The sequence below is a fragment of the Geospiza fortis genome, unplaced genomic scaffold (assembly GCF_000277835.1).
Source record: "Geospiza fortis unplaced genomic scaffold, GeoFor_1.0 scaffold1, whole genome shotgun sequence".
Taxonomy (NCBI): Eukaryota; Metazoa; Chordata; class Aves; order Passeriformes; family Thraupidae; genus Geospiza; species Geospiza fortis.
Window position 1 is genome coordinate 1,554,692 of NW_005054320.1, and position 23,837 is coordinate 1,578,528.

At 41.5% G+C, this 23,837-nt stretch overlaps 1 protein-coding gene across 9 annotated transcripts in view; it reads right to left on the reverse strand.

Moving 5' to 3' along the window:
* ST3GAL6 (ST3 beta-galactoside alpha-2,3-sialyltransferase 6) overlaps window positions 1-23,837 on the reverse strand; it is an 81,714-nt gene that overhangs the window by 14,870 nt on the left and 43,007 nt on the right. For 4 of the 9 annotated variants that reach the window (XM_031056655.1, XM_031056656.1, XM_031056657.1 and 1 more), the window contains 4 exons: window positions 5,643-5,742; window positions 4,798-4,878; window positions 3,457-3,534; window positions 1,278-1,381 (listed from right to left, as the gene is read on the reverse strand). In XM_031056655.1, coding sequence (XP_030912515.1) covers window positions 1,278-1,381; window positions 3,457-3,534; window positions 4,798-4,878; window positions 5,643-5,731 — 352 coding nt within the window. In that variant the 5' untranslated portion in view covers window positions 5,732-5,742. Of the gene's footprint in view, window positions 1-1,277; window positions 1,382-3,456; window positions 3,535-4,797; window positions 4,879-5,642; window positions 5,743-5,948; window positions 5,992-23,837 lie in introns of those variants that run through there. The other 5 variants (XR_004081677.1, XM_031056654.1, XM_005420527.2 and 2 more) reach the window with 4 other exon arrangements.

Genomic DNA, 23,837 nt, shown 5'->3' on the forward strand with positions numbered 1-23,837 from the left:
TTAATTTGCCTCAGAAGAGAAATCAACTCATTCCCAAATGTAGTTTTCCTTGCTGTAACCCCAAAAGTGCAGGAAAATGCACCATCCCTGTTACCACTGATGGAGGGCAAATCAAAAGTCTAAAGCCCAGATTAGGAAGGTGCACTGTTAGTGTTAAAAACTCTGAAATTTGAGACTTTACGACCCTTTCCAAAAGGGTGGCTAAGGCTCTTAGGGTGTCAGCCCTATGTACTCTGGCCTGATCAACACAGGCAGTGGGAACTTGGCAGCAAATCTTTCCACAGGTCCAGCAGCCAGGCAGTGTCATCAATTCCCCCCTGTGGCCCCTCCCATGGCAGGAGCAGCCAGCTCAGTGTCATGGTTTAGCCCCAAAGGGCAATTAAGTGCCACACAGCCACTGAGTCTCCACCACTCGACAGGTAGGAGAATCAGAAAAAGCTAACATTTGTATAGAAAAGGAAAGAGAAAGGGGAAAACCCAAGAAAAACAAGTGATGCAGAATACAATTGCTCACCATCTACTGACTGATGCCAGTTCCCAGGCAGCAACCAGCCCCTCCTGTTTAAGTATTGACATGTTATATGACACAGAATAGCCACTTTTCAGCTAGGGTCAATTGTTCTGGCAATCCTCCCCTCGGCTTCTTGTGCACCTGCTCAGTGGCAGAGCATGAGAAACTGAGACAGCCTTGACTCAGAGTAAGCACTACTTAGCAACAATTAAAACATCCATGTATTGTCAACATTATTCCCATGCTGAATCCCAAACACAGCACTGTACCACCTACTAAGAAGAAAATTAACTGTATTCCAGTCAAAATCAGAACAGTAGAAAAGGAAAATTTCACTGATGGAACTGCCTAAACCTGAGGACTTCTGCCTCAGTAGGACTCTGGGTTCCAACCAGTTTAGGTGTGCTGATTGAAGCCCATCACACTGACTCAGTATTTCCCCTAGCAAAGCATAGCTGATTATCTTTAGCACTCCAGCCCACATACAAACAGAAGGAAGCTGAATAAGGTCCAGTCTTCCTCACTCACACCTTTTTGGAGCTTTTCTGCTAGGAGGGGCAACCCCTCTGGGGCAACCCGGTGTTTTACTTGTTAAAAACAGGAAGGTGTCAGGTCAGAGGGACTGAATGAAACCATTAAGACACTACTAGACACCTCAAAAGGACTGGCATCAGTGCACTGGAAAGATCATGGTCGCAGATTCAGGTGGCTTCACAAACCATTCAGGTATTTCTGATTAAAAATAAGGTACACAGGAAATACAAACCTGCTCTCTTTATTCCATAAGGTAGTTCAAACTTATTGCTCCCTTGGAACTCTGCCACTCTGATAAAATCATTAGCGCACAGGAATGGGTATATTTTGTCAACACTGATGAAGGAAAAAAGGAAGAAGTTTCAAAATTGCATGATGTACCTGCATAAGCCAGTAATTCATGCAAGTGCTTTGTGAAAAGCTCTCTATTACCATTTTTAACGTACTATCACCCATTTTTAAAAGAAAAAAAATCCACGAACATGGGGAAAGCAAACAGATGATGGAAAAGTATAAGGTCCTGTAACAGAAAATATAGGCAAAGAGTGAGATAAAAAGACTTGTCTATTTGTACACTTTATACAGACTCATTAAAATGGTGTGACTGAAAGCTTACACCATGAGACCATGTATTTAAGAGAATACATAACCCAAGAAGACAGTGAATAACTTCAAGTTTGAAAATAATAGAGGTAAAAAGGAAAATTAAGAGTTATTATTGTATATGGCAATTGAATAAATAAGAACAGGATTTGAAGCAAGGTGTTTTAAATTGAAAATACCATTTCCTGATTTGAGCTGCACTCCTACTCCAAACAAGTGACACTCTATGACTGTGTTGACACTAGTAAGTTGTTTGGGGCAAAAGGGGTGTATCCAAGCAGCAAAAAAGTATGGAGTTCTCATGTCCACATTACATGCATCTTGGATATTTTATATTCTGGTCTAACTCTAGAAGGGTCCCAGCCCTTAGCAGCTGCACCACATGGGCTGTGCTCCTGCAGTGCATCTTCTGGCTTAAGCAGATGTCTGAAAGGATCCCAGTGCATTCACACAAGAGCTACCCTGGATGAGAAGCACAGTGTGTGGGGATCACAAGGAGGTTTGCCTCAAAAGCACATTCTTCCTCCAAACTAGAACATGATGGAATTATACCTTTTAATAAGTGTCACGCTAAAAAGAATGGGTCACTTCTTTTGTTGGAAGACAGGAACCACAGAAAAGGGTCTCCCATAGCAGGGAAGGCACTCCTACTGCCTTAGTGCCAAGTCCACCCCAATGAGTGACCAGCAGACACAAACATGTCACATGCTATCATGCCCTTGGCTTCACCTTTGAATTAACTAAGCATGCACTCAGTGTACTGGTTGACTTTGTAATGATCTCCCATATTAAGTCTTAGATTAAAATGTTAACACGGAAATATACAGTCATCAGAAAACCTAATTTTAATCATAAAAAGCCCCAGTCAGCACATGACTTGTTTGTCCACTAAGAACATTAACAGCTGTTAAGAAAACCTTCTCTTTCAGTTTCCCAAATCAACTACTTCATTCTTTAAGCTCTAGGTATTCAGAAGATACTGACAGTAAAAAGGGAAAAAAAAACCCAAAACAAAACACCACAGCTCACACACCAAGAAATGGGCCATAGCTTAACTATGCAAGACCAGCTAGCTTTGACACACAATGCACTAAATACCCATATTAAATTTAGTAACCTGCTTTGCTGTTCAGAAACAGCTGCTAAGCTTACACATAATAAATAATTTACCTACTGAGAAAAGATCCTCAATTCTAGCTTTTCTATCTCTGGCTCCTTTCCAATAAATAATTCTGCAAGCCTAGAAATCCTTTCAACCTCCCCAGGCTATTACCAAAGTGCACAGAACAGATCTTCAGCTCATACTGTCTGTATAAAGAAGTTACAGAAAGGTGTGAGACTGTCCTAGCTGTGCACATACATTCTTCTTGCTGTGTACCTCTGAGCCCATTCCTGCCCATCGGCAGAACACTAGAGCTACCCTGCTGCACCCAACACCCAGACAGCCTGGGCACAATCCCTGGGCAAGGGAATTTAGGATCACCTCACCAGACCAGGAGCTAACTAAAACTCAAAGGCTGCAAGTCTGCTTTGAGTGGCACAAAGTTTACAGGCTTCTATGTGCTTTAAACCCACAACAGCACTAAAATTATAGCCACATTTTCTTATATAAAAAAGCACCAGGGGGAAAAAAAGGCCACAGTGTCTTTGCGCAGAGGTTTAAGACTCCTTCAGCCAGTTCTTGGTCTAATCTTTCCAAGCTTTCTCAGGGCACTACTCAGTGTTTGCTCCAAAATGTGTAAATAGCCCAGTTTTACCTCAATCAGCACAGCCATTCCTTTCCCATCTCAATTCTCACAAAGACTCACCCCAGTAAAGATTCAAATGCTGGTTTCAGGAGACAAGTGTCCAATGCATTCCTCCTCTCTACAGCAGTAGGTGGCAGCCTGCAAAAAACCAATTCTAAATAAATAGCAAGACTAGGAATGGGTAGCAGAAACAAGGTAAGAGAAGTTGGACAAATCAAATTAGTAAAAGCTAACTACTGAGTTAAGATCACACCAAGATTTCATTACTCCCTCCCCCTGTGTGATAGAGATGAAACTTTCTCATTGCAGCACAATTACTTTTAACTAGCAAAGGCTTTTATCTCACACTGCTGCTCCAAGGGGAGCTGTGACCTCCCTTGCTCAGCAAGTATCAAAACAGGCATAATCAGAAGTGAGAACTAAGGCCCATCTCCAGAGAAGCAGGACTCCTGGGCTCAATCACCCTGCAACTATTCCAGACAGCATCCCCATCACTCCACAGGGAGGAGACAAAGTCTTGTTTGGAGAAGGAAATAAGGTACTTTAAGGAAAATTATATTCTTTGGGGATAAGTCATTCCACCCATAATAACATTAAGACTCACACTCCTAAGCATATTCCTGACTTGGGAGATTTAGCCCAATTAATCACAAATATCAAGCCCAGAAGGGAAGGTAAAGTTCAGTGTAAGCAACATGTGCCACTGGATTGCATTAAGGACAGAAGGATGAAACCACCACATCAGAACCACGAGCCAAAGAGACCATTAAGGTTAACTGATTTTGGTAACCTCAAGTTCTTATGTGAATACTGACACTGAGAAAGCACCCTGTGAAACTGATCAGCTGGCCACCCTACTGCTTTCCAGCATCAGCCCCACAGATGGCATTCTGCAGCACAGCTTCAGAGAGAAGAGAGGTCTGCTTTCAAGTTTTAGCATAGGTGCTCATTAGTCCCATAAATCTAACTGCAAGAAGTCACAAGCACAAGAGCTGCCTATACACACACGTGAACACAACAACTGAAACACACTTCTGGTTTAATAAGTTTTAAGCACTGAAGTTACCCTCCAAGTCGCGCTAACTTTGTTCAGGTATAATTCAGAATTGCACAGATTTGAAAATTGTAAACCAATGTCGTTCCAACAATTCACTGCTTGTTAGAGACAGTTATTGAAAGTGGCCATAAATATTAAACAAACACTGGAAACATAACATGGACAAATTCCTTTTTGACAAACACCTTACCACTGTGTTTAAAATAGCCACTGGACGCAACTGTACAACTGAGCAGGGAGCCTATCGAAAAAGGCTACAGATTTTAGCCTCAATCCCTCCCACGTATCCAAAACCAAAATAAAACAACAACCCCACCACAAAAACACTCAACTGCTGAACTTACTGATTGTAACTGATTGTAACTCCACTAGTCACATAGGAAGGAGAAGCCCTCACAGAGGAAGTCTGTCCATAAAAGCTAATCCTGCAAAAAGGGAAATGTCACAACACTGTGGTTTGCTGTAAATAGAAACCACAACAGAAAGCTATTTGTATCAATTGTACACCATAAAAAAGATAAAGGGAGCACATTAACCACTACTTTTAAAAATTATCACTTATCTTCATAAGTCTGGTCACAGCTGTGCAAAGACCAACGGAAACTCAACTTCTTCAAGTAAGTCCCCCAAATCTTAGGTCCCAAGCCACCTGCCCTGTGAGCCTGGAGACAGTGAAGCCTCACTGCCCTCAAGAGCTGCTGTTGGGCCTCAACAAATCTCAGCTTTTCAAAGGGTGCCCCCTGCACCTGCAGTTATTCCCATATGTGGAAAAGGCCTCTCCCACATCACTTATCAGACATTTAATGGAACAAACTAGCACTAAACCCACTTGGGGTGGAGGGGGACGTGGACACCTTCTTATTTCTGCACTTCATGTAACTCCTCACCTGAACACATATTTTCAGGAACCTCAGAGAGGCTCCCTACCACTGAGGTCCTAACCTCTTCATACAACCAGGCTTGAATTAATTACTAGGTTTGAAAGTGACACAGGAAAACAGGTGACAGGACAAAACAATCATAGCAATTTCCTCAGAATACCAGAAGATCTCAACCACAAAACACACACACACAGAGTAGTAATCACTTATGAAGATTACTAGCAACACCTATGGAGCAACACAAGAATTCACATCTCTCATACAGCCATGAGGTGTTTGCACTCTAAATAAACAAAGCATCACCATACCAGTAGAAGTTATTTCTCCACAGATTTCCATGCAGGATACCATACATAACAGCAGCAGCCAGGATAAAAACCAGAAGAATCCGTTTCATGACTAATAAACCTGAAATGTAAAAAAAAAAACAAAAGAAACTGAACACAAGATGAACTAATGCAAGAACTTCCTCTAAAGCATCTGGAAACCTATAAAAGAGAAGTTGTTGTTATTACAGTCATTCTCTACCACCAGGAGTCTGGCAGGTGATCCCTCCACTTCAGTTTCTCACACAAAGACCCAGTTTCAGGAGCTGAATGCTGCTTTGCACCTACCATACGTGTGCTCTCTGCAAAGAAGCATGGGTTCACTCTAGGTTCTCTCTGAGGCTATGTGATAGTAGAACTCTTCTGTCCATTGGCAGGCCAAAGAAACCAGCTGGCTTTTATAGGTGCCTGTGCTTCTCTTGCTGTTTCTTGTGCCACATGCTATCAGTTTCCATAATTACACAGTTAAACAAGCATTGGCACAGTGCAGGAGGCAGACAGGCTGATGCTGATGAAACAGAACAGGGTATGAGCTGCCACAAATTTCTACTGCCTTTTTTAGGATCACTGAATGTTCCTAAAGTCCAGTTTTGACATTTAAAGCTCCTCTGAAACTATCTGCTTATGCTTGCCCAGTCTTCAGCTACTGACACAAGCCAAACTTCATTGCTCAAGCAACAGAAAAATGTTATTTTCACACATTACAAGGTGAGGAAGAAAAGTTAGGATCCCATCTGTTGAACTTGTGAAATTATGGAGAAATATCAAAGAAAAGGTCCGTTTTTCAAATACAGTTTTCACCTCATTGCACAGTCTAGTAAAAGAAAAACAGAGAAATATCAGAAACACAGATCTGGCAAGACAGACTCAAGGAAAATCAAGTCCTGTGTTGCTCACATCCTAAACAGTGACCAGCCTTATCAGTAGCTATGAATGAACTGTTGTTGCTTGATCTTGTGAAAGTCCAAAACAGACCTTCCAGCCACAAGTTATCATGGAGATTTACTTGACAGGTACAGCCTCCTACTATTCCACTCCTCCCCTAACAGTGTCATGATTACTTGAGTGCAACAAGCCACTACTTCCTTATTCTTCTCCACTCATATCTTGCACCGGAATTTAGTTGTAGAGTTAGAGATGTGGTTTTGTAACAGTACCATCCAGTAACAAAGCCATGCAATGAAGCAGGTAGAATTTATCAACCTTAAGTATATCCTACAGGCTATCCTGCTCTTTTCTGGAGGACATACTTCACAGGCTGCAGCTGTTGCAATTCCAACCTTTCAACTCTCTTTGGGAAGTAGCACTTCCACTTTTCAGCACCAATTCCCTTGATTTTACTTGAAGGATCGCTACAAATTTGTCCAGATCGTCATGCTCAACTTCTAGAGACATCTCTAAGTTTTTGCAGTAATTCAGTAAGAGTTTTTCCCTAAAACTCCAAAAATAGAGGAAAACTCACCTATCAGGTTTAGTCATGTGTCATTAACAGCAACTGGCTCATAATGTCGAGTGCCATGACAAGACACATACAAGCAAGGGATCAGGCCCAGCAGCATGGGTTTATGAAAGGCAGGTCTGGCTTGACCAACCTGATCTCCTTATATGACAGGGTGCCCTGCACAGAGGATGAGGGAAAGGCTGTGTATGCTGGGTACCAAATGCTTCATAAAGCCTTAGACAGCATTTCCCACAGCATTCTCCTGGACAAACTGGCTGCACATGGTTTGGACGGGTGTGCCCTCCACTGGGGAAAAAGCTGGCTGGCTGAGCCCAAACGCAGGTGGAGAACAGAGTTACATCCAACTGGCAGCCAGTCAGTAGTGGGGTTCCCAGGGCTAAATCCTGTTTAATATTTTTAAAGAAAGGATATGGTCTGGACAAGGGGACTGACTGATTCTCACTTTGCAGGTAACACCAAGCTGAGTGGGAGCGTTCATCTGCTGGACTGCAGGAAGGCTCTGCAGAACAATCTGGACAGGCTGGATCAATGTGCCAAAGTCAACTGGAGGAGGTTCAACAAGGCCAAGTTGAACTCCTCTGTCTGGGTCACAACAACTCAATAAGCACTACAGGCTGGGGGAAGAATGGCTGGAAAGCTGTCTGGCAGAAAAGAACCTGGGAGTGCTGGTCAGCATTGGCTGAACGTGAGCCAGTCTGTGCCCACATGGCTAAGAAGGTCAATGCCATCCTGGCCTGGATCAGCAAGTGTGGCCAGTGAGATGAGGAAAGAGAGCATTCCCTCCTCTGTTCTCAGGACTGGTGAGGCCACACCTTGAACCCTCTGGTCAGTTTTGGGCCCCTGACGGCAAGACAGACACTGAGGTGCCAGAGCAAGTCCAGAGAAGGACAAAGCTGGTGAAGTGTCTGGAGAAGCAGCAGCTCAGTGGGGACCTTGTCACTCTCTACACCACCTGAAATGGATTTGTAGTAAGGTGGGAGTCAGTCTCTTCTCCCAGGCAGCAAGTGGCAGGACAAGCAGAAAAAGCCTAAAGTTGCAGCAGCAGACATTTAAATTAGGTATCAGGAAAAAAAAAAAATTTGAAGGGGTTGTCCAGCACTGAACAGTCTGCCTAGGGAAGTGGTTGAGTCACCATTTCTGAATGTATTATAAAAGACATCTAGGTGTGACATTGAGGACATGTTTGAGTGGTGGATCTGGCAGTGCAGGGCTAATAGTTGCACTCCCTGATCTTTTCCAACCTAAGTGATGCTATTATTTACTTGAAAAAGACACTGCACTCTCTAGTAGCTTTTTTCCTTTCACTATTAGTATTGTTATCCCCTCCTGCTTTAAAAAGGTTTGCCAAAACATCCCACGCAAGTGTTTAGCCTTACTCCCTAATTCAATCAATGCAAACTTCAGCTAAACAGAACATGACAAACCAGCTGTTTAGACAAAGTTGCTAAACTAGTAACTGATTAAATTGCTGATTTTGCTGACTTCAGTGTAAGAAAGAACCTTGCTGAAGAGTCAGACCAAGCTACAAAACAGAGAAAAGACAAGGAAAAGCAGCCCATAAAGGATCTACTAAAAACCAAAAATATTATTTGTAACAGTATTTTTCACAGAGGAGAAAAGAAATTGGTTGACTTGCAAACTATTTACAAAGACATTCATACAGTCTGCATAAAAAAAAATCATTAAAACACGAGAACAGAAGTCAGCATCATTCTTCAAACAGGATCATAAGGATCTGTAACAACTTCCCGTGTTTTACACTCAGCCTGGCACAGATGTGATAATGAGTCCACCCCAGCTCCAAACAGCCAGTCATTAAGAGTGTACCTAACACAGCCCTTAGACACATCAAATGGTCTTTAATTATATAAGTGTCTTCGCACCATCCCATCCCCCAGTGCCTGGCTTCATTCCATGTTTGAAAGTTCTGCAGCCAAGAAAGTCTTCACTAAGAAGACTGTTTTTCTTAACCTGATTTAGTAAACAGAACCATTGCCTTGTTTACAGAAGAAATTATTCTGGGAGTATTTTTAATGATGACAGCATCTTCCAACTCTTCCTTCCTATTTTAAACCAGCTGAGTGTTGTAGAAAGTTAATCAAAGGGAAACAAACGCCTACAATACAAATATTGCACTAGAAAATCCCCATAGTCAGAGATGCAAGAAAATAGGGAATTAAGAAGACACAGTTCAGATGAAAAACAGCAGTTCCATTCCATTTTATTCACTTCAATACAAGAGCCAGCAGATTGATTTAAGCCCATCAACCCAAGTGACAGAGGCCATGGTTCCTTCCCTTAGGTCAATGTCAATCAGAGTTAAGCAAAATAAAGAAGACAATGCTGGAACTCAACTATTCAATTTCCTCCTCTTTCTTAAAATCCTACAGCGATCTCCACAATGAAAGGAACAAGGAACCCAGTACGACCATGCCTGATGATCATGGTGTCAGCTGGTCAATTTTCTAAAAGCAACCAATGGAATATGGAAGGGCTGCAAAAAATGCATGAGCATTTTTTTAATAGTAATCTAAGCTAACTTCTGTGGGTCAACTTCCCACCTCCCCCAGAGGACAGAGTTACAATTACAGAATTAGACAAGACTGACTCTGTTACGGTATTAAGACAACCTCAGAGATCAGCCTGTATCTCCTATTGACAGACAGATTCCCCCAAGCTCCCACCGACCCACCAGAAAAACTCATTTGGGTATATGATCTATCAACTATGTAAGACCTGAGGGTAATATTTTCTTCCCTTGATGGAAGCAAGGAATCCCAATCCTTGTCAGAGGCAAATCATTACCTACAATTAGTTTTTATTCTAGTACAGTATGGTATCTGCTATGAGCCACTATCTCACACCCTCTCTTTATCTTCCAACTTACACTTGCAGTCAATGCAGTGATGCCACAGAATGAACCCTGCAGGAATCTACAGCTGTTGGACCAGGCAGTCAAATGCTACCACACTACCATCACCTTTCTTTCATAATGCTCATAAGCCTCCCTTTCTTCCTTAAAAATTACTAGTGTTAATAGAACAATGCAGGAAGCTCTTCCATCTGTTCCACTTATTTTCTAAAGTACTTCTGACTACTACTGAAGTTGAGATAATAAGTATTTAACTATAAAGTGGCTACTACTAAATTAAATACTAAGCACCTTAAAACAATCTTAGCGCCATAAACTGTCACAAGACAATGCAAGTTCTTTGCTGGTGCCATTAAGTGACAGCTTGAAAATTTCAGCTCACTGGGACCTCAGATTTCTAGCCCTTGTAGCTTTGGGGGAGGAAAATATGCTGAAGATATGCCTGAAAATATGCTTTGAGCAGACCTTGAAATTTAAAGGGATAGCACAAAAAGCACATAAAAACCTAATAAAGGTTTAAAAAGAAACATCAGAATTTTTAAGATGTAGTCAGTATTTTGTGGGTTTGAGCTTGTGACCTGCAGCACGGCTTCCTTTTGGTCAGGATGTAGCACATGCCTGGTGAAACAACCATGCAGCAAAAAGATAATCGAAGAAGGAGCTCTCACATCATCATCTTTCTCAAGCTGTAAAACCTGAGCACATTATGGCACAGATGTATTCTGCCAAATCTAAACACTATTCATCTATTCACACTATTCACTCTTTCAGCTCCTGCTCTAAGTATGTGCCTAATTGCATCGCACGTTCATTTTCCCCCTCTTCAGGAAGGGAATGCTGCAGAGACTACACAACAGCACTGCCACACAGTCTAAAAGGTACTGCAGTGGCTGAGTCAGTCTAGTGCTTTCCCTCACTCCCATGCACCTGAAATTCTCATGATTTCTAATGTTCTTTTTCATTTTAGTTTAAGAAACAAAAAGTCCTCAGAAATATTGTTTAAGCAAGAGGTATTGAGTTATCCTAGTAAAGTGGCTCAGTTAAAACTAGTTTTCTAACTCTCCAACAACGCAGACTTGGTTTTGAAGTTGTACTTTTGAAGTTTTACATTTAGCAGCATCAGAATTGGAAAAGGTTCTTGTTAACCTGTCGTGCCCCACACCAAACCAAAGCAGTTATTCCTGTTCCTGAAAACCTGTACAAACCACGATGCTAAAAAACCCTAAGGTTTTACTGTGTCAAAATGTCACTAAGGGCTGCTAGCATCACACCACATCACACAACACATACAAGTAACTGCTACCAAAGTTACTCCCTGCACTGGAAGATAAAACACTTTCTGCCCTCATCTCTTCCAACAACATGGGGATAAGCAACAGAGGAACAATTTGCTATCTATGACAACTGACGCCTTCTGCCTCTCCAAGAAAACACCAAGCTACCCATTTTACTTCCACAGTATGCAAGGTATCTGAGAAAAAAAAAAGAAGAAGAAAAAAAAAAGACAGTCTTTCTCCAAACACAACTTCTCTCTGTTAAGGAAAGTTTCCAATGTTTCCCCTATCATTTCCTCTCTGCCCAAATATTGCAGCAAGCCTGACAACAAATAGCAAGATAACCTTTTCTCCAAGTACCCAACAGCAAGCAATGTCCAATAGATATGACATCCCAGTGGTAGACATGTTTAAAATATTTAGTGAAATCTTTATTCTTTATCAGTTCCCACAGCCAGAAACGCAGCCTCTGTTGACATTAATTTACTATGGAGACACAAACTAGAGCTGTGTACATCTTTGACCTTGTGCAGCATTTCAGAACAGGCTGCAATAGATTGGTTTTAGGGCCTAAGTGCTTATCTCCCTCCCCTTCATCATCCTGCTAATGGTGAAACATATTCTGTACCACAAGAGACAGCAATACATTTATTACTTTGTGGACAATTCAGGATTCTTTTATTCCGTTTTCGTCTTTCAAAAACGGACACTGGTATTGTGTTCTTCAGAGCATAATTTCCAGCTGGGCCAAGCAAAATGAAAAAGCAACTTAGTATTTTTCAGCGATGATTGCTATTTCAGTTTGCTTTTGTCTAGAGTCTACAAGATCTATGCAGCACTTTCCCACTGGTGTGGCTGTGCGGACATATTTATAATTTCAGAAACTCTTCCCACAGAAGCATATCCTTTGGCTAAAGGACACTGATAAAGATTTCAAGTCCAGTTAAGTCTATTGTACTTTCACCCCCTCTAATACTAATTTACCTAGACAGCACATCTGGTGGAAGAGGAAAGTTAGCTGCCTTCCCAAAGGCTGCAGGAACAAGCACAGCTCATCTCTATGTTTTGGGCAGAACAGATGACAGCACCTATAGCTCTCCAATCCTTATCTCCAGCTCCACAGATTCTCAGCTCAGCAGATCAAAAATGATCAGAAAAACACAAATTTGTAGCCTTCAAAGACATGTCATCAATACAGAGGGTTTGGCAAAAGCTGCAAAAGGCCCGCATGTCCTAACTTACAGTCTCATCACCATGCTCAGACTCCCTTTTTCTTACTGTATGAGATAAGGTGTCATCTGTTCAGTGGTTAACTGCTTTTTCCCCTCTTCCTCCCTCATTCTGCCTGAGGACCCAGGAGCTCTTACATATACCCCACAGTGGGGGCAGAATCAGAAAGAAATTAGAGGCTGCATGCACTCATCAGACTGCTTCTTAGAGAGCAAAAAGGCATGTGTACAAGCCTAGGTCAAGTTACAAGCTTTTTAAAGCTTACTAAAAGAGGTCCCGATTTGGCTGCAAAAGAAAATGCTGTGATCCTGTTCTCAGAGGCACCACAATCAATTATGTGCACTGTTTCACAGAGATATCACTTTTAAGCCTACTGATGCAAAATTTCACATCACTTCTAACTGACATGAAATACCAGCTCCACAGGTGAGAAACAGAAGCACAAACCATCAGCCAGTGCATCCTGCCAGAAAATCCTGGTGAGCAAACTACAAGGGAGCACAGGCATTGGGGTTCCACAGAAATGGCCCTTGAATAGGAACAGAATCCAGGCTGAGCTCTTTAGCCCTGCTGAGAGGCAGAATATTTCACCTCCAGCTTGGGGCTATCATAGGGTTGCTAAGCCACCCTTCAGATCTGAGCTAGTATTTTGGCTGATTATCATAGTGCAGTGTGGATCCCTGGCACCAGCTCAAGGTGACAGAATGCTCCAATAGCATGGTGCACACATACAACTAAAACTGCAAGCACAAAACAAAAAGATAACTGAACTGATATTTTTCATCTGGTAAATTTTATTTTTAATTATTTTTCCCTTCAAGATAGAAAACAATATTCTTTAATGTTCCAAGATGGCTTAGGATTTAGTCCAATAATGGACACACTGTTAAATACTGCTAACTCAAGCTTAAAAGTCAGCCCTGGATAGATCCAAATCCAACTTGTGGCTTTGAGGAGAAAGAGAATAGTAACTACCGGGTTCTCATCTAACTGGTACTTTGTCAGTATCATAGATTTCGAGAAACCTTGCCTATAATTACAATCAAGAGTAAGATCAAGTCCACAGTCTCATCTTCTTGCCTGTCTTTGTGCCTTGAGATGAGGGAGGACAAGAGGCAGACAGACAATCTATGCAAAGGCACAGGTAAGTTGGGAAGAGACTTTTCCATATGCTTTCCCTGTCCTAACCCTCTACAGCCCTCCCATCAGCACATTTCACTTCCTTTCCCTTCTTCCTCCTCCCATGGACTCAGAAAACAGATGAGCAATTTCTATCACGGCCAGCAGCCACAGAGATGCCACGCAGTACACAAACAATTATTTGGGGTTTGGTCAGAAGCTAACCTGTGCACACAAAGTCAAACACAAGTATGAGCTGAGCACAAATAGCTCTGCTTCCTTAACTCCCAAAGCTTCAACCAAACATAAAAAAAACCCAGCTCTAACTATATCTTAAAAAAAAAACCCATGAAACCCACACACACAAAGTCAGTAATACAACCTTAGCTGATAGATTTTTTCCTAGCCCTCTTACGTTCCCCCAGATTAACCTTTAAAGCTTTAGCCAACCTAAGCTAGGTTGCTAATTATATTTTACACATCATAGGTGTCTGTATAATAAAGAACAAAGAAACAGAGTACTATAAATCCAGGCAGGTCTTCTGCAAGCTGTGGTGACAACACTGCTCCTTCCCTTTTCTTTCAGCTGTTTTTCCAGAAGGGACTGAAATATAAACAACCACGAAACATGTTCTGGGGATCAGAGTTCAGGTCATTCTTTTCTCATACTTTGACTTACACAACTGAAAGGTTTCAGTCAACTTGAGTTGCTCTTCCTGGAAAGAACAGAGCACCATGATTGAGTTGGTTTGCTTCTTCATCTCCTTTTAAAAAGGCCAAGACCGCAGAAATACTACATAATGAAAAAAAGAAAAAACTGAAAATTGAAAAAAATAGAAAATTATTAATAGAAAGATATGCAACCCAGTACTAAATCAGTTACTCATTCACACCACTGCTTTGTCCATAAGTGCCGGCAGAGTTAGAGGATTGAGGTCAAACCAGCAATCCTTCTTAGGTTGCCCAGAGAGAAAAAAATGGAAAAAAGTAAGAGAAATGGCTGGGAAAAGGCAAATTAGTCAGGTTTCAAAACAGTTCAGTTACAAATCCTATCCAGCACATCATTTCTTCCTCAAGGAACTATGATCAATCTAAGCAAATTAAAGGCCCAACCGGAAAATTTGATCTGTATTTATTCTATGTGCACATTCATTTCAGCATTAAGTTCACCTTAAAACAAGCCACACTTTGTCTTCTAACAATGCCTAGCATATCTAAAACAGCCTGACTGATTTGGAGCTAGTGATTTAATGTCAGCTCTCACTAAAATGGCTGGAATTATAAAACTAAATCTACCAGTCAGTTAGGGGGAAACAAAGAATAAATCTTAACACCAGATTAAAATAAATCCCCCTCAAAAAAATCCAAGGAAACAAAACACACAAAGAACCACAACACCAAAGCCCACTCACAAGCAAAATTAGGGCTCTCAAGGGCATGGAAAAAACATGGTGGGGTTTTTGTTGCCTTTTTTTCCCCAATGGATAATAGAGGGCTAATTTACTATCTTCACTGCCAGCACCTGAAGAATTAAATACCCCCCCCCATCTACACTGCCAATAAATCCCGAGTAGATCAGACTATTTTCTTACTTCACTGTAACAGTATCAATTCTGATGCATACCGGCGTCAGAATCTGTCCCTAAATAGAACCAGGTGCTTCTTGTATGACTAGTTTTCACAGTAACATTTGTAAATCCCAGTCATAATAAATTACAAATGCACTACGACTGCCATCATTAGATGGCACAGCTTTTTACTGTAATTTTTATTGTCCATATGTCCCCACACTTTAAAAAGGAACAGGTTACATTAAGCAGATTTGTATGGATTAAGAAGCCCAAAAAATAGGTGTGAACATGCACCTGGCCAGCATACAAAACTGAACAGTTAAATTTTCATTTAAATAACATGCCAAGCATGTCTGTAGTCAGAGCCCCAAACACAATACATTTCTTCATTTTTGCTGTGTTGCTCCCGGTCTTGCCTCAACTACCAAAGAAAAATAAAAAAACCCCCAATACCACCACCACCCCAAAAAATGCTCCAAACCAACGACCAAAAAAATCCCCAGCTGTATGTGATTCGATTTGCCCCAGCAGCAAATTCTGCGAGTCAATCTGCTGCAAGGCATCTGTGCAGAAGAGAGCTCTGGGATTCTCAGGAATGCAGCAAAACAAGTGAGTGAAAAGTGTAAAGCTAAATTAATTCAGGAGGGGAGGAAAATGGAGACAAGTGGTAGCACTTACCCCACACTACTACAAAATCTTGGAAGCTTCTCACAAGCAGGGATCCTGCCAGCTCAAGAGAAATCTGCAGTATACCAGCAGTTTGAGCAGCTTCCCTGATAATGTTAAACCCTTACATTTCCCAGTGCTCTCAATGAACGCACTGACTTTGCCTTTGGATGAAAATCAGAACACAAAACTTCAGTGCTAACTACCATCAGAAAACTAACCCAAAACTGACAGTGCCACACTGGAAAGAAAAACTTGAATATTGTAAACATTAAGACTTTTCACAAGCCTTCTTTATACACAGCTTTGTTTTCTTAGTACTGAAACTCAAATACAGTATTTACAATAACAACAAAACCACCCATAAGAAAAGTTCTAATGAGCTACTTTGTAATCATGAGAATGCTCTGTGGACATAAAATATTTTAGAACTCACAAAAAAAGTCATACAGTTTGCATCAGAGCCTGTATCTGATCCCCTAAATGCTTTTAGAGCTTTGTTTTGTTTTTTAAATGTGACAGAAAAACTACCACATAGAATATTCAAACAGTGCATATCCTGAGGACTGACAGCTACAAGATACACAGCACTGTAGAAAAATGTAGGCCTGTACAACATTTAACACTGTGTAAAGTCCTGGCATCTTCTCTGAATGGAAAAGGTTACCAGTGAGTCTACATGCATAAAAATGTAAAAAAAAAAAAAAAAATTGTTTGTAAGGTAGTGAGCTTCCCAGGTGGAACGTAGATGAAGGTGTACCGGAGTTTAGCATTTAGAGTATCATTCATCGTGTTTCGTTAAACAAAGCTGAAATCAAATTCATAACAAAGAACAAATGAGCAGGGTAAACAGTGTAAACCCAGAACTGGAATTTTTCACAGGACAACTGTTAGTTGCTGTAACAGAATTCAGCTCCTTGCAGAAAAGTTTGCACATGTTCATTTAGGTACTTCTGTGTATTCAGAGCAATAAAGTGATGCTACAGCAATCTGTACTGCAGCGCAAACTTTTAATGGGTATCTGTCTTACAGTGCAGCTCATAGCCTTAAATTATACACTTCAGTTTTCTTACCTATGCAAGAGGAAAGCTAATTATATCTGATAGTAATCTTCAACTGCCATCTGTCTGAGAGGAAAGCTGCCTACATTAGTCACTACAGCATGCTGGGAAAGCTTATATGCTTTTCTCAGAGCTACACAGAGACACCCATTTACAAGACTTTCAGACCTCAATCCTCACTGAGGGTTAAACACAACACCTTTCCTCCCCAACACTGACATACTGCTTCCTTTTTGAATTTTTTTTTTTATTAACTGAAAAGGACAGTCATGCCTAAAACTTCGGAGAGTTAAAGGTGCCTGTCACCCCACCCACGCACCCTCCCTGCAAGTCTCACAGCCCTCCTGCTCAGGGCTGCTAAAATTCCTAGAAGCCCAGATGAGAGCAAGGAGGTATAAGGGCAGCCAGGCAGGAAAGCGAGAGGCACACAGCCTGGTCTCTGCTACAGCAGCGGCTTCACACAGTACCTTCTCCTGCATATCACAGCTCCCTCTGCCAGTTTGTTTTGCTCCTTTACAATCCAAGTCTGGTTTGTTGTAGGTGAAACAGAGCATTTGATTTTGCTGTTCAATTCTGTTTCACCAGCCCTTAAATGCTACAGCAAAATTAAGAGGAGCTTCTTCAGGACCACAGTATCTTTAAACAGATTAACTATCCTCCTCTACCTGATCTTTTCTGAGCACTGGATATGCTCAGGGCTGCATGAGAGTGTCTCCTCTGATGACAAGAGAGTAAGAGTCCAGTAAGACAGGGCTCACGCTCCTTTGAGATCACAGCAGGGCAATGGATTTTGTGGCACAGATCTGCTCTCCCATAACCAAACTGGCCCATGCTGCACCAGTACTAAAACACAAAGTCTAATATTTCCTTCAGCATAAAACTTGAAGTCCTCTACAGCAATATACACTGCACCTGCTGTGCTGCCTACTGACATCTTTTCTTGCTACCCTGACCGCGCCAAATGCAGTTTAGCCTCCAGCACCACCATGCCCTATCATATTGCTGTCCATGCCACAGACAACGCACAACTCCATTAGACCATGAAATGCCATATGGTAAAAGGCTTTTTGTTCTGTTTTATTGCATGTGTTCTCAGCATGAAATGAAATTTATGCAACCATACCCTGTTTGTGTGCATGCATGCCCTCCTCTTTCCTTCCCTGAAGAACTTTTGAACTCCTTTGGCTGATTTCAGTCAAATGCGAGAGAACAGGAACTTAGTGTATTTGAGACCTCCTCAAGTTTTGAAAAATGAACACGAGGCTGAGTAGAACAAAAAAACTCTATAAATTCATTTCTCATTAAATATCAGAAAGTACATACAACATAAAGACATCAAAAATATGGTTTCATTTTATCTTGTCACACAGCTGTGTGGTATAGGTATCACAAGAGCATCTAGCCACTGAGGAAGAAAAAAGTGCTCTAATTTTGAAATGGCTTGTACAAACATACAAGTGTCCAAATTTCCCAGAAGAGCTGTATGAAGTTCAACAACCTAGATACCCTTTCAACCACTTAACAGGTAGTGTTAGCCAACACCTGCTTCAAAAAAGTCACTTCAACACTAACCAGTATTTATTATAAGTAATGTTCTCTGTGAAAACTGAAGAATGAGATATTCTACTTCACTTTACATTTCTTTCTGCAAAGCTCTGAACAACATTTTCTATTTAGGTTAGAAATCTTAAATATAAAATCTACCTTAGCTGGAGGCTGAGCCATCTAAGAACCAATGTCCCAAGTTGAAAACAAATTATAGTGTGCCATTAGCACACAAGAATGAAAATAACTATTCCATTCAATTTGTTTCAATGAAAATGAATTAACAGTATTTCCTTAACATGTACTGCAAGAAAAGGCAGTCACTCTTGAGAAACTGTACTAATGGTATGTACACTAACCAGCATTTTAATCACCTGGCTACTCAAAACCCAGTTTACATACCTGGCCTGTGCTCCACAGCACAAGGCGAGCAATGAAAGCACAAGAAACACTCTGCTAGTCAGTGTCCATCCAGCCCAGTTCTGTCTCCAGCAGGGACAGCAGGAGATTATTACTTAAAAGCAGTATTTCATGGCTGTTTTGCGTTTCATTCCCATTGTGCACCCACACCCCTGCATCTCAACTTTCTGAGAATGGAGAATTAAAACTCCCATGGGTGGCTGTAAAACTGGGAGGTAGTGAAGGGGGGTCATAGAGCACTCCAGCTTCTAAGCTGAGACAAGCGTCGCCCTGACTTATTAAATATGGCAAAGCTAGCCATAGTTTTAACAGTTTCCTGCAAGAGAAAATTAAAACAAACAAACAAACAACAACAACAAAACAACCCAGGGTTTTTCCAGATAGAAAATGAGAAGGCAGTAACTTGTCTACACAAGGGGCCCAATCAAGACTAGCTACCACATGCCAGCAAGCCTTGTGCACATTCAGCAATCTGGACAAATCCTAACTTGTTCCTATGCTTCACCAAGTGGATTTAATATTATGTCTCCATTTAATCTTGTGCAAATGTGTTCAAACAAACCTTACAGCCTATCTCACATCTACACCACCCTCTCCTGATCTTAGTCCCACACATCAACTTCAGACTACCCAAGCACTGCAGAGACAGAAATGTTTCCAGGGTGCTCAGATGCAACACGGGTGGATGATACGAGGTCGGCAGGTTCTGTAACTTAGAAGAACCAGGAAATACCTGTCTTAACTGGCAAATGATGAACAAGGTTTCATTCACCAACAGCTCCTTGCCAGCAAACATATTCCTGTCTCTTCACTGCAGTGAGAAAAACCCACAGGATCTTTCCTTGCATTGCGCTTGGATGCCACTGCTCTGAAACAGGTCAATTCCCCCCACACGTCATCCTGCAGGCAAAAAACTGTCAGCACAACCCACCTTTAAAAATTACCTGCCCAGGAGGGAGTTATGTTAACTTACAATTACATGAGGGGAAAAAATAAGAAAAAAAAAGATCATGGCAAAACCAGAACTTAAATATCTTTATTACTCTGAGAAAGGGACTTCTCCCCTCATCCCACATGTGATGCAATTTGTATTTTATAAACACGCACACACACACACATATTCCGTATTGACGATTAAATGGCCATCACATTTCCTCTGCCCACCTCTGCTGGGGCCCAGGGTAAAGCTTATGCCCCCCACACCATTCTCATTTCACTGCTGGCCTCAGGACTCCACAAAGCAGGGAAAACAAGCAGTGTCTGGATACCTCTGCAATGCAAATGTCAGTCTGCAGATCCAGTCCAACAAAGAACTTTTCTAAGCTCTGCAGTAGATCCCTATTTTAGTGTTTCTGACCTGCACTCACAACAAGGGCTAAAACTATTCTTTTAAAAGTGAGTTGAAGAGTCTGTGCAAATCTAAGACTGCTAGCCACACACCTCACAAGTAAAGTTTCCTACTGGCTAGTGGCCCAAAAGAAAGCAATACTGCAGCTCAGGAAATGGAAACTTACACTATAAATCAAGAGATATTAAGAGTTTCAGTGATTAAGAGAGACCATAATTTCACTCCTGCCTGCCCTTAAAACCAGCTCCTAGATTATTCCATTCTGGCCTTCCTAACAGAATGGAAGATCAACTGGCTCTGCAGGCTTTCCAGCCTTCCCTTCATCAAAGTCAGGGCAAGTGGAAGGTATTCCATTTTTTTTCCTTACTCTTCCTGGCTCTCCTTTTACACTAGAATGTTAAAAAAACCCCAGCACACCATACTCCAGTTTTACTGCCGCTGTTAGGGCTGGGAGCAGAGGTAACTGAACAGTTCCACACAAGTTTAGGTTATTATCCAGGGACACTCACAGGTCTCTTACTCTGTGACAGTGCTGTAAAGGGGTCTTCCTCACAGGATACCAAGGCATCATTTTTGCCTTCAAGACCAAAGAACAACCAAGCCTGGAACACTGAAGAGCCAATCCAGCTGAGAAAAATAAACTTTAAAAGAACATGGTATTTCAGAATGATAGGTACAGAACACAGCCGGAACGCAGCAAGCAAGAACTACTGCTGCAGAGTATTTTATCACATTCTGTACCTGCATTTTTTCAACCCATTTTTCAAAAGGTCGTAACACTGCATGCAACCCACGCATTCCCTGCTTTTGCCTTACAGCCCATGCTAGCTAATACTGCCCATCACTTTTCAACCTCTCTGCACAAATACCACTACTGGTATTGGTATCAGTGATTAATACACTAAACTGCAAAGTGAGAGCGGCTGAAAAGAGACTTATAAAGAAAACAACAGCATGCACATCTTATTTTCCTCTAGACTTCAATATACATCAAATCAAGAAAAGCTGAGGTTTTAGGCTCTTCTGGAAGGAGGGTAAAAGAAAAATTTAAGCTTTAGAAAATTCAAACAGCAAATAATATGTTCAAGTAGCTTTATTTTCATTTCCCTTGAAGACTGGGAATAAGTACGCAAGCAACCATATGTATTGCAAAAGTAGAAGAAATTAGATTAAAGGGGAAGTTTAGGGGGTGGTTTATTCTCTACACACCCTCTGGTATTTTGAGAAAATTGACAGTAGAAAATAGACACTCTGAAAAAGGAAAAATTCTGTACATTCAGTTACCCCATAGATTAGTTAATTAGTATTACTATACTATAGCCTATCTATAAATCTAGAGAAATTGATGAATAAATTATTCAAATGAAAGACAAATTACATGTCATAAGCTTGAAAAACTAAACTCCTCCTCAAAACACAGGGCACACTTCAACTGATTTAGTTGAAACAGTGCAATCATCTGTAAAACCAACCTTTTATGCTCTTAAGTAAAATAACCTTAAATGTTAATGTACAAAGACAAACCTAGATCCTGTCTACGGTTAGCAAGCTATACTGTGGAGGAACAAAAGAAAAAAAAACACAAAACCAAGAGCCTTTCCTCAAAAGCCCTTTTAAGTCAGTGGTGTAGACAACCTCATTGAGACTCATGGTGGTCTCACAAGTTTTACGTTCATATGATCCATCTGACTGCATCCTCTTCCAGGCCAGTGTATTTGAATCAACACCCAGAAGCATATGAAACAACACCAAGAAGAAAACCACAAATCAGCCAAAGCTGGTTTATGTTAACTTTTCCAAACCTGTTTTGGGGAGACAAACCAAACTTTTACCAAGAGACACCAACACAGCACGCTCAAAAACCAACAGAGAGAACAAGTCTGAGACAGAAGTGCTAATGGCACAAATAAGCTATCACAACAGCTTCTATCTAAAAATGAACACCTAAAGAAGAAAGCAATCATCTAAAATCTTCTAAAGCTGCCTCTGCTTGTAAGCTATCACAGTCTTGAGGAGAAGGTGAGGGATAAGCATCTCAAACACTTCTGGCTGCAAAGGAGATCTGTCACCACTTCACCCTCTGTATTGCCCTCTTCAGTCAGGCAACTCCCCTGCATAATTGCTAAAACCATTAACAGCATACACAGTACTTATCAACATAATGTCTTGTCCAACACCTTGTTCTAGCCCAAACCATTGTAACTAAAGTATCTCCCAACCTGTTCATAACTTAGGACTCAGGTACTGGTGATCTTTCCATCAGCTTTCAGGTTCTAGTGTCTCAACTGAACACTGCAACTGTTCCCATGGGCAAATCCCCAACTGGCAACTGCTTCCAGAGAAGAGCTTTTCCTCCTACCTTTGAACAGGGAGGGATAAGGACACTGGGCGACTCATGAGCCTCGGGGGATGATTCATATATCCCACAAGCATGAGAAGTCTGCTAAAGCCAATATGACCTTCAGGGAGACCTGAGACTAAGACACCTTTAATTCTGTTGCCTTAATAACAGCCATAAGCCTAAAATGTAACTTAATGAACTGTATCAGTTCAGCAGAGACAGATGAGGCAAAGGAGCAGGTACTACATCAGATTGGGGAAAAAAGGTAAGCAAATTTATTTAAGTTAAATAAAAACCAGAGTTACAGCTGGTGAAGCCCTACATGTGAAAGGAGAGTTATTTTACTTTCAGCAATATCACTTCTGAGACCTAGTCAGACAAGCATACTGCGTGTTAATGGGCAGGAAACCCTGCTCCATGCACATTTCCTTTTCCTTCAACACCTCTCTGGATTTAGTTCCTTCAGCTTAGGAGTGACCATGTAGTACCATGGCACTCTCCAGAAAAATATTTTTATATACCTTTTCTCTGTTGCATTTTCATATTTTTTATCTATAACATTTCCACACAGTTCAGCTGAATTACCACATTAAAATAAGTAATCTTATCCCATCACTAAGTTCAATCTTAATAGTTCTGCAATCACACTATGTGAGAATAGATCAGTAAAACACGGATGGAGAAAAAAATTGAAGAAAACTAGACAGAAAGTTTCAAGTCGGTAACAACACAACAGGCACAAATCTCAGACCAGCCGCACATCTCCCTGGAAATTTTGAGAAAGGGTAGCTGGACTGATCTCACCACTTGCTCTAACTAAAACTGAAACACCACCCCCGCTGTCAAATAATAATACAAATAGTTAAAAAAAAATAAAAAAGGCAGCGGACATTAAACTTCCAGGGTTTGTTTCTTTCCTCAAATGCAAATAATAGATTTGCATAGCTTAAGGCAGAGTCTACCCACGGAGCCATTGTTCCTTCCCCGAGGCCTTCGGGATTTCCAAGGAGCAGCTCCCTTTCGGTACTCTCGCTAGAAGCAATCTTTTATCCGAACCTGCCTGACCGGCAGCCATGGCAAAACGGTCGGGGATTACCCGACCCAAGCAATTCAACAGACGCCACGAAATCTCCCGTCCAATTTTACTTACGGGTCGCCGTCAGCTCCGCCGGGAGGATCCCCCTGCATGGGGCTATTCTGCCCACATGAGCTCACCGTCCCCCAGCCCTGCTCTGCCCCCCTGGGAGCACCGGCCCCCGCCGCCCCTT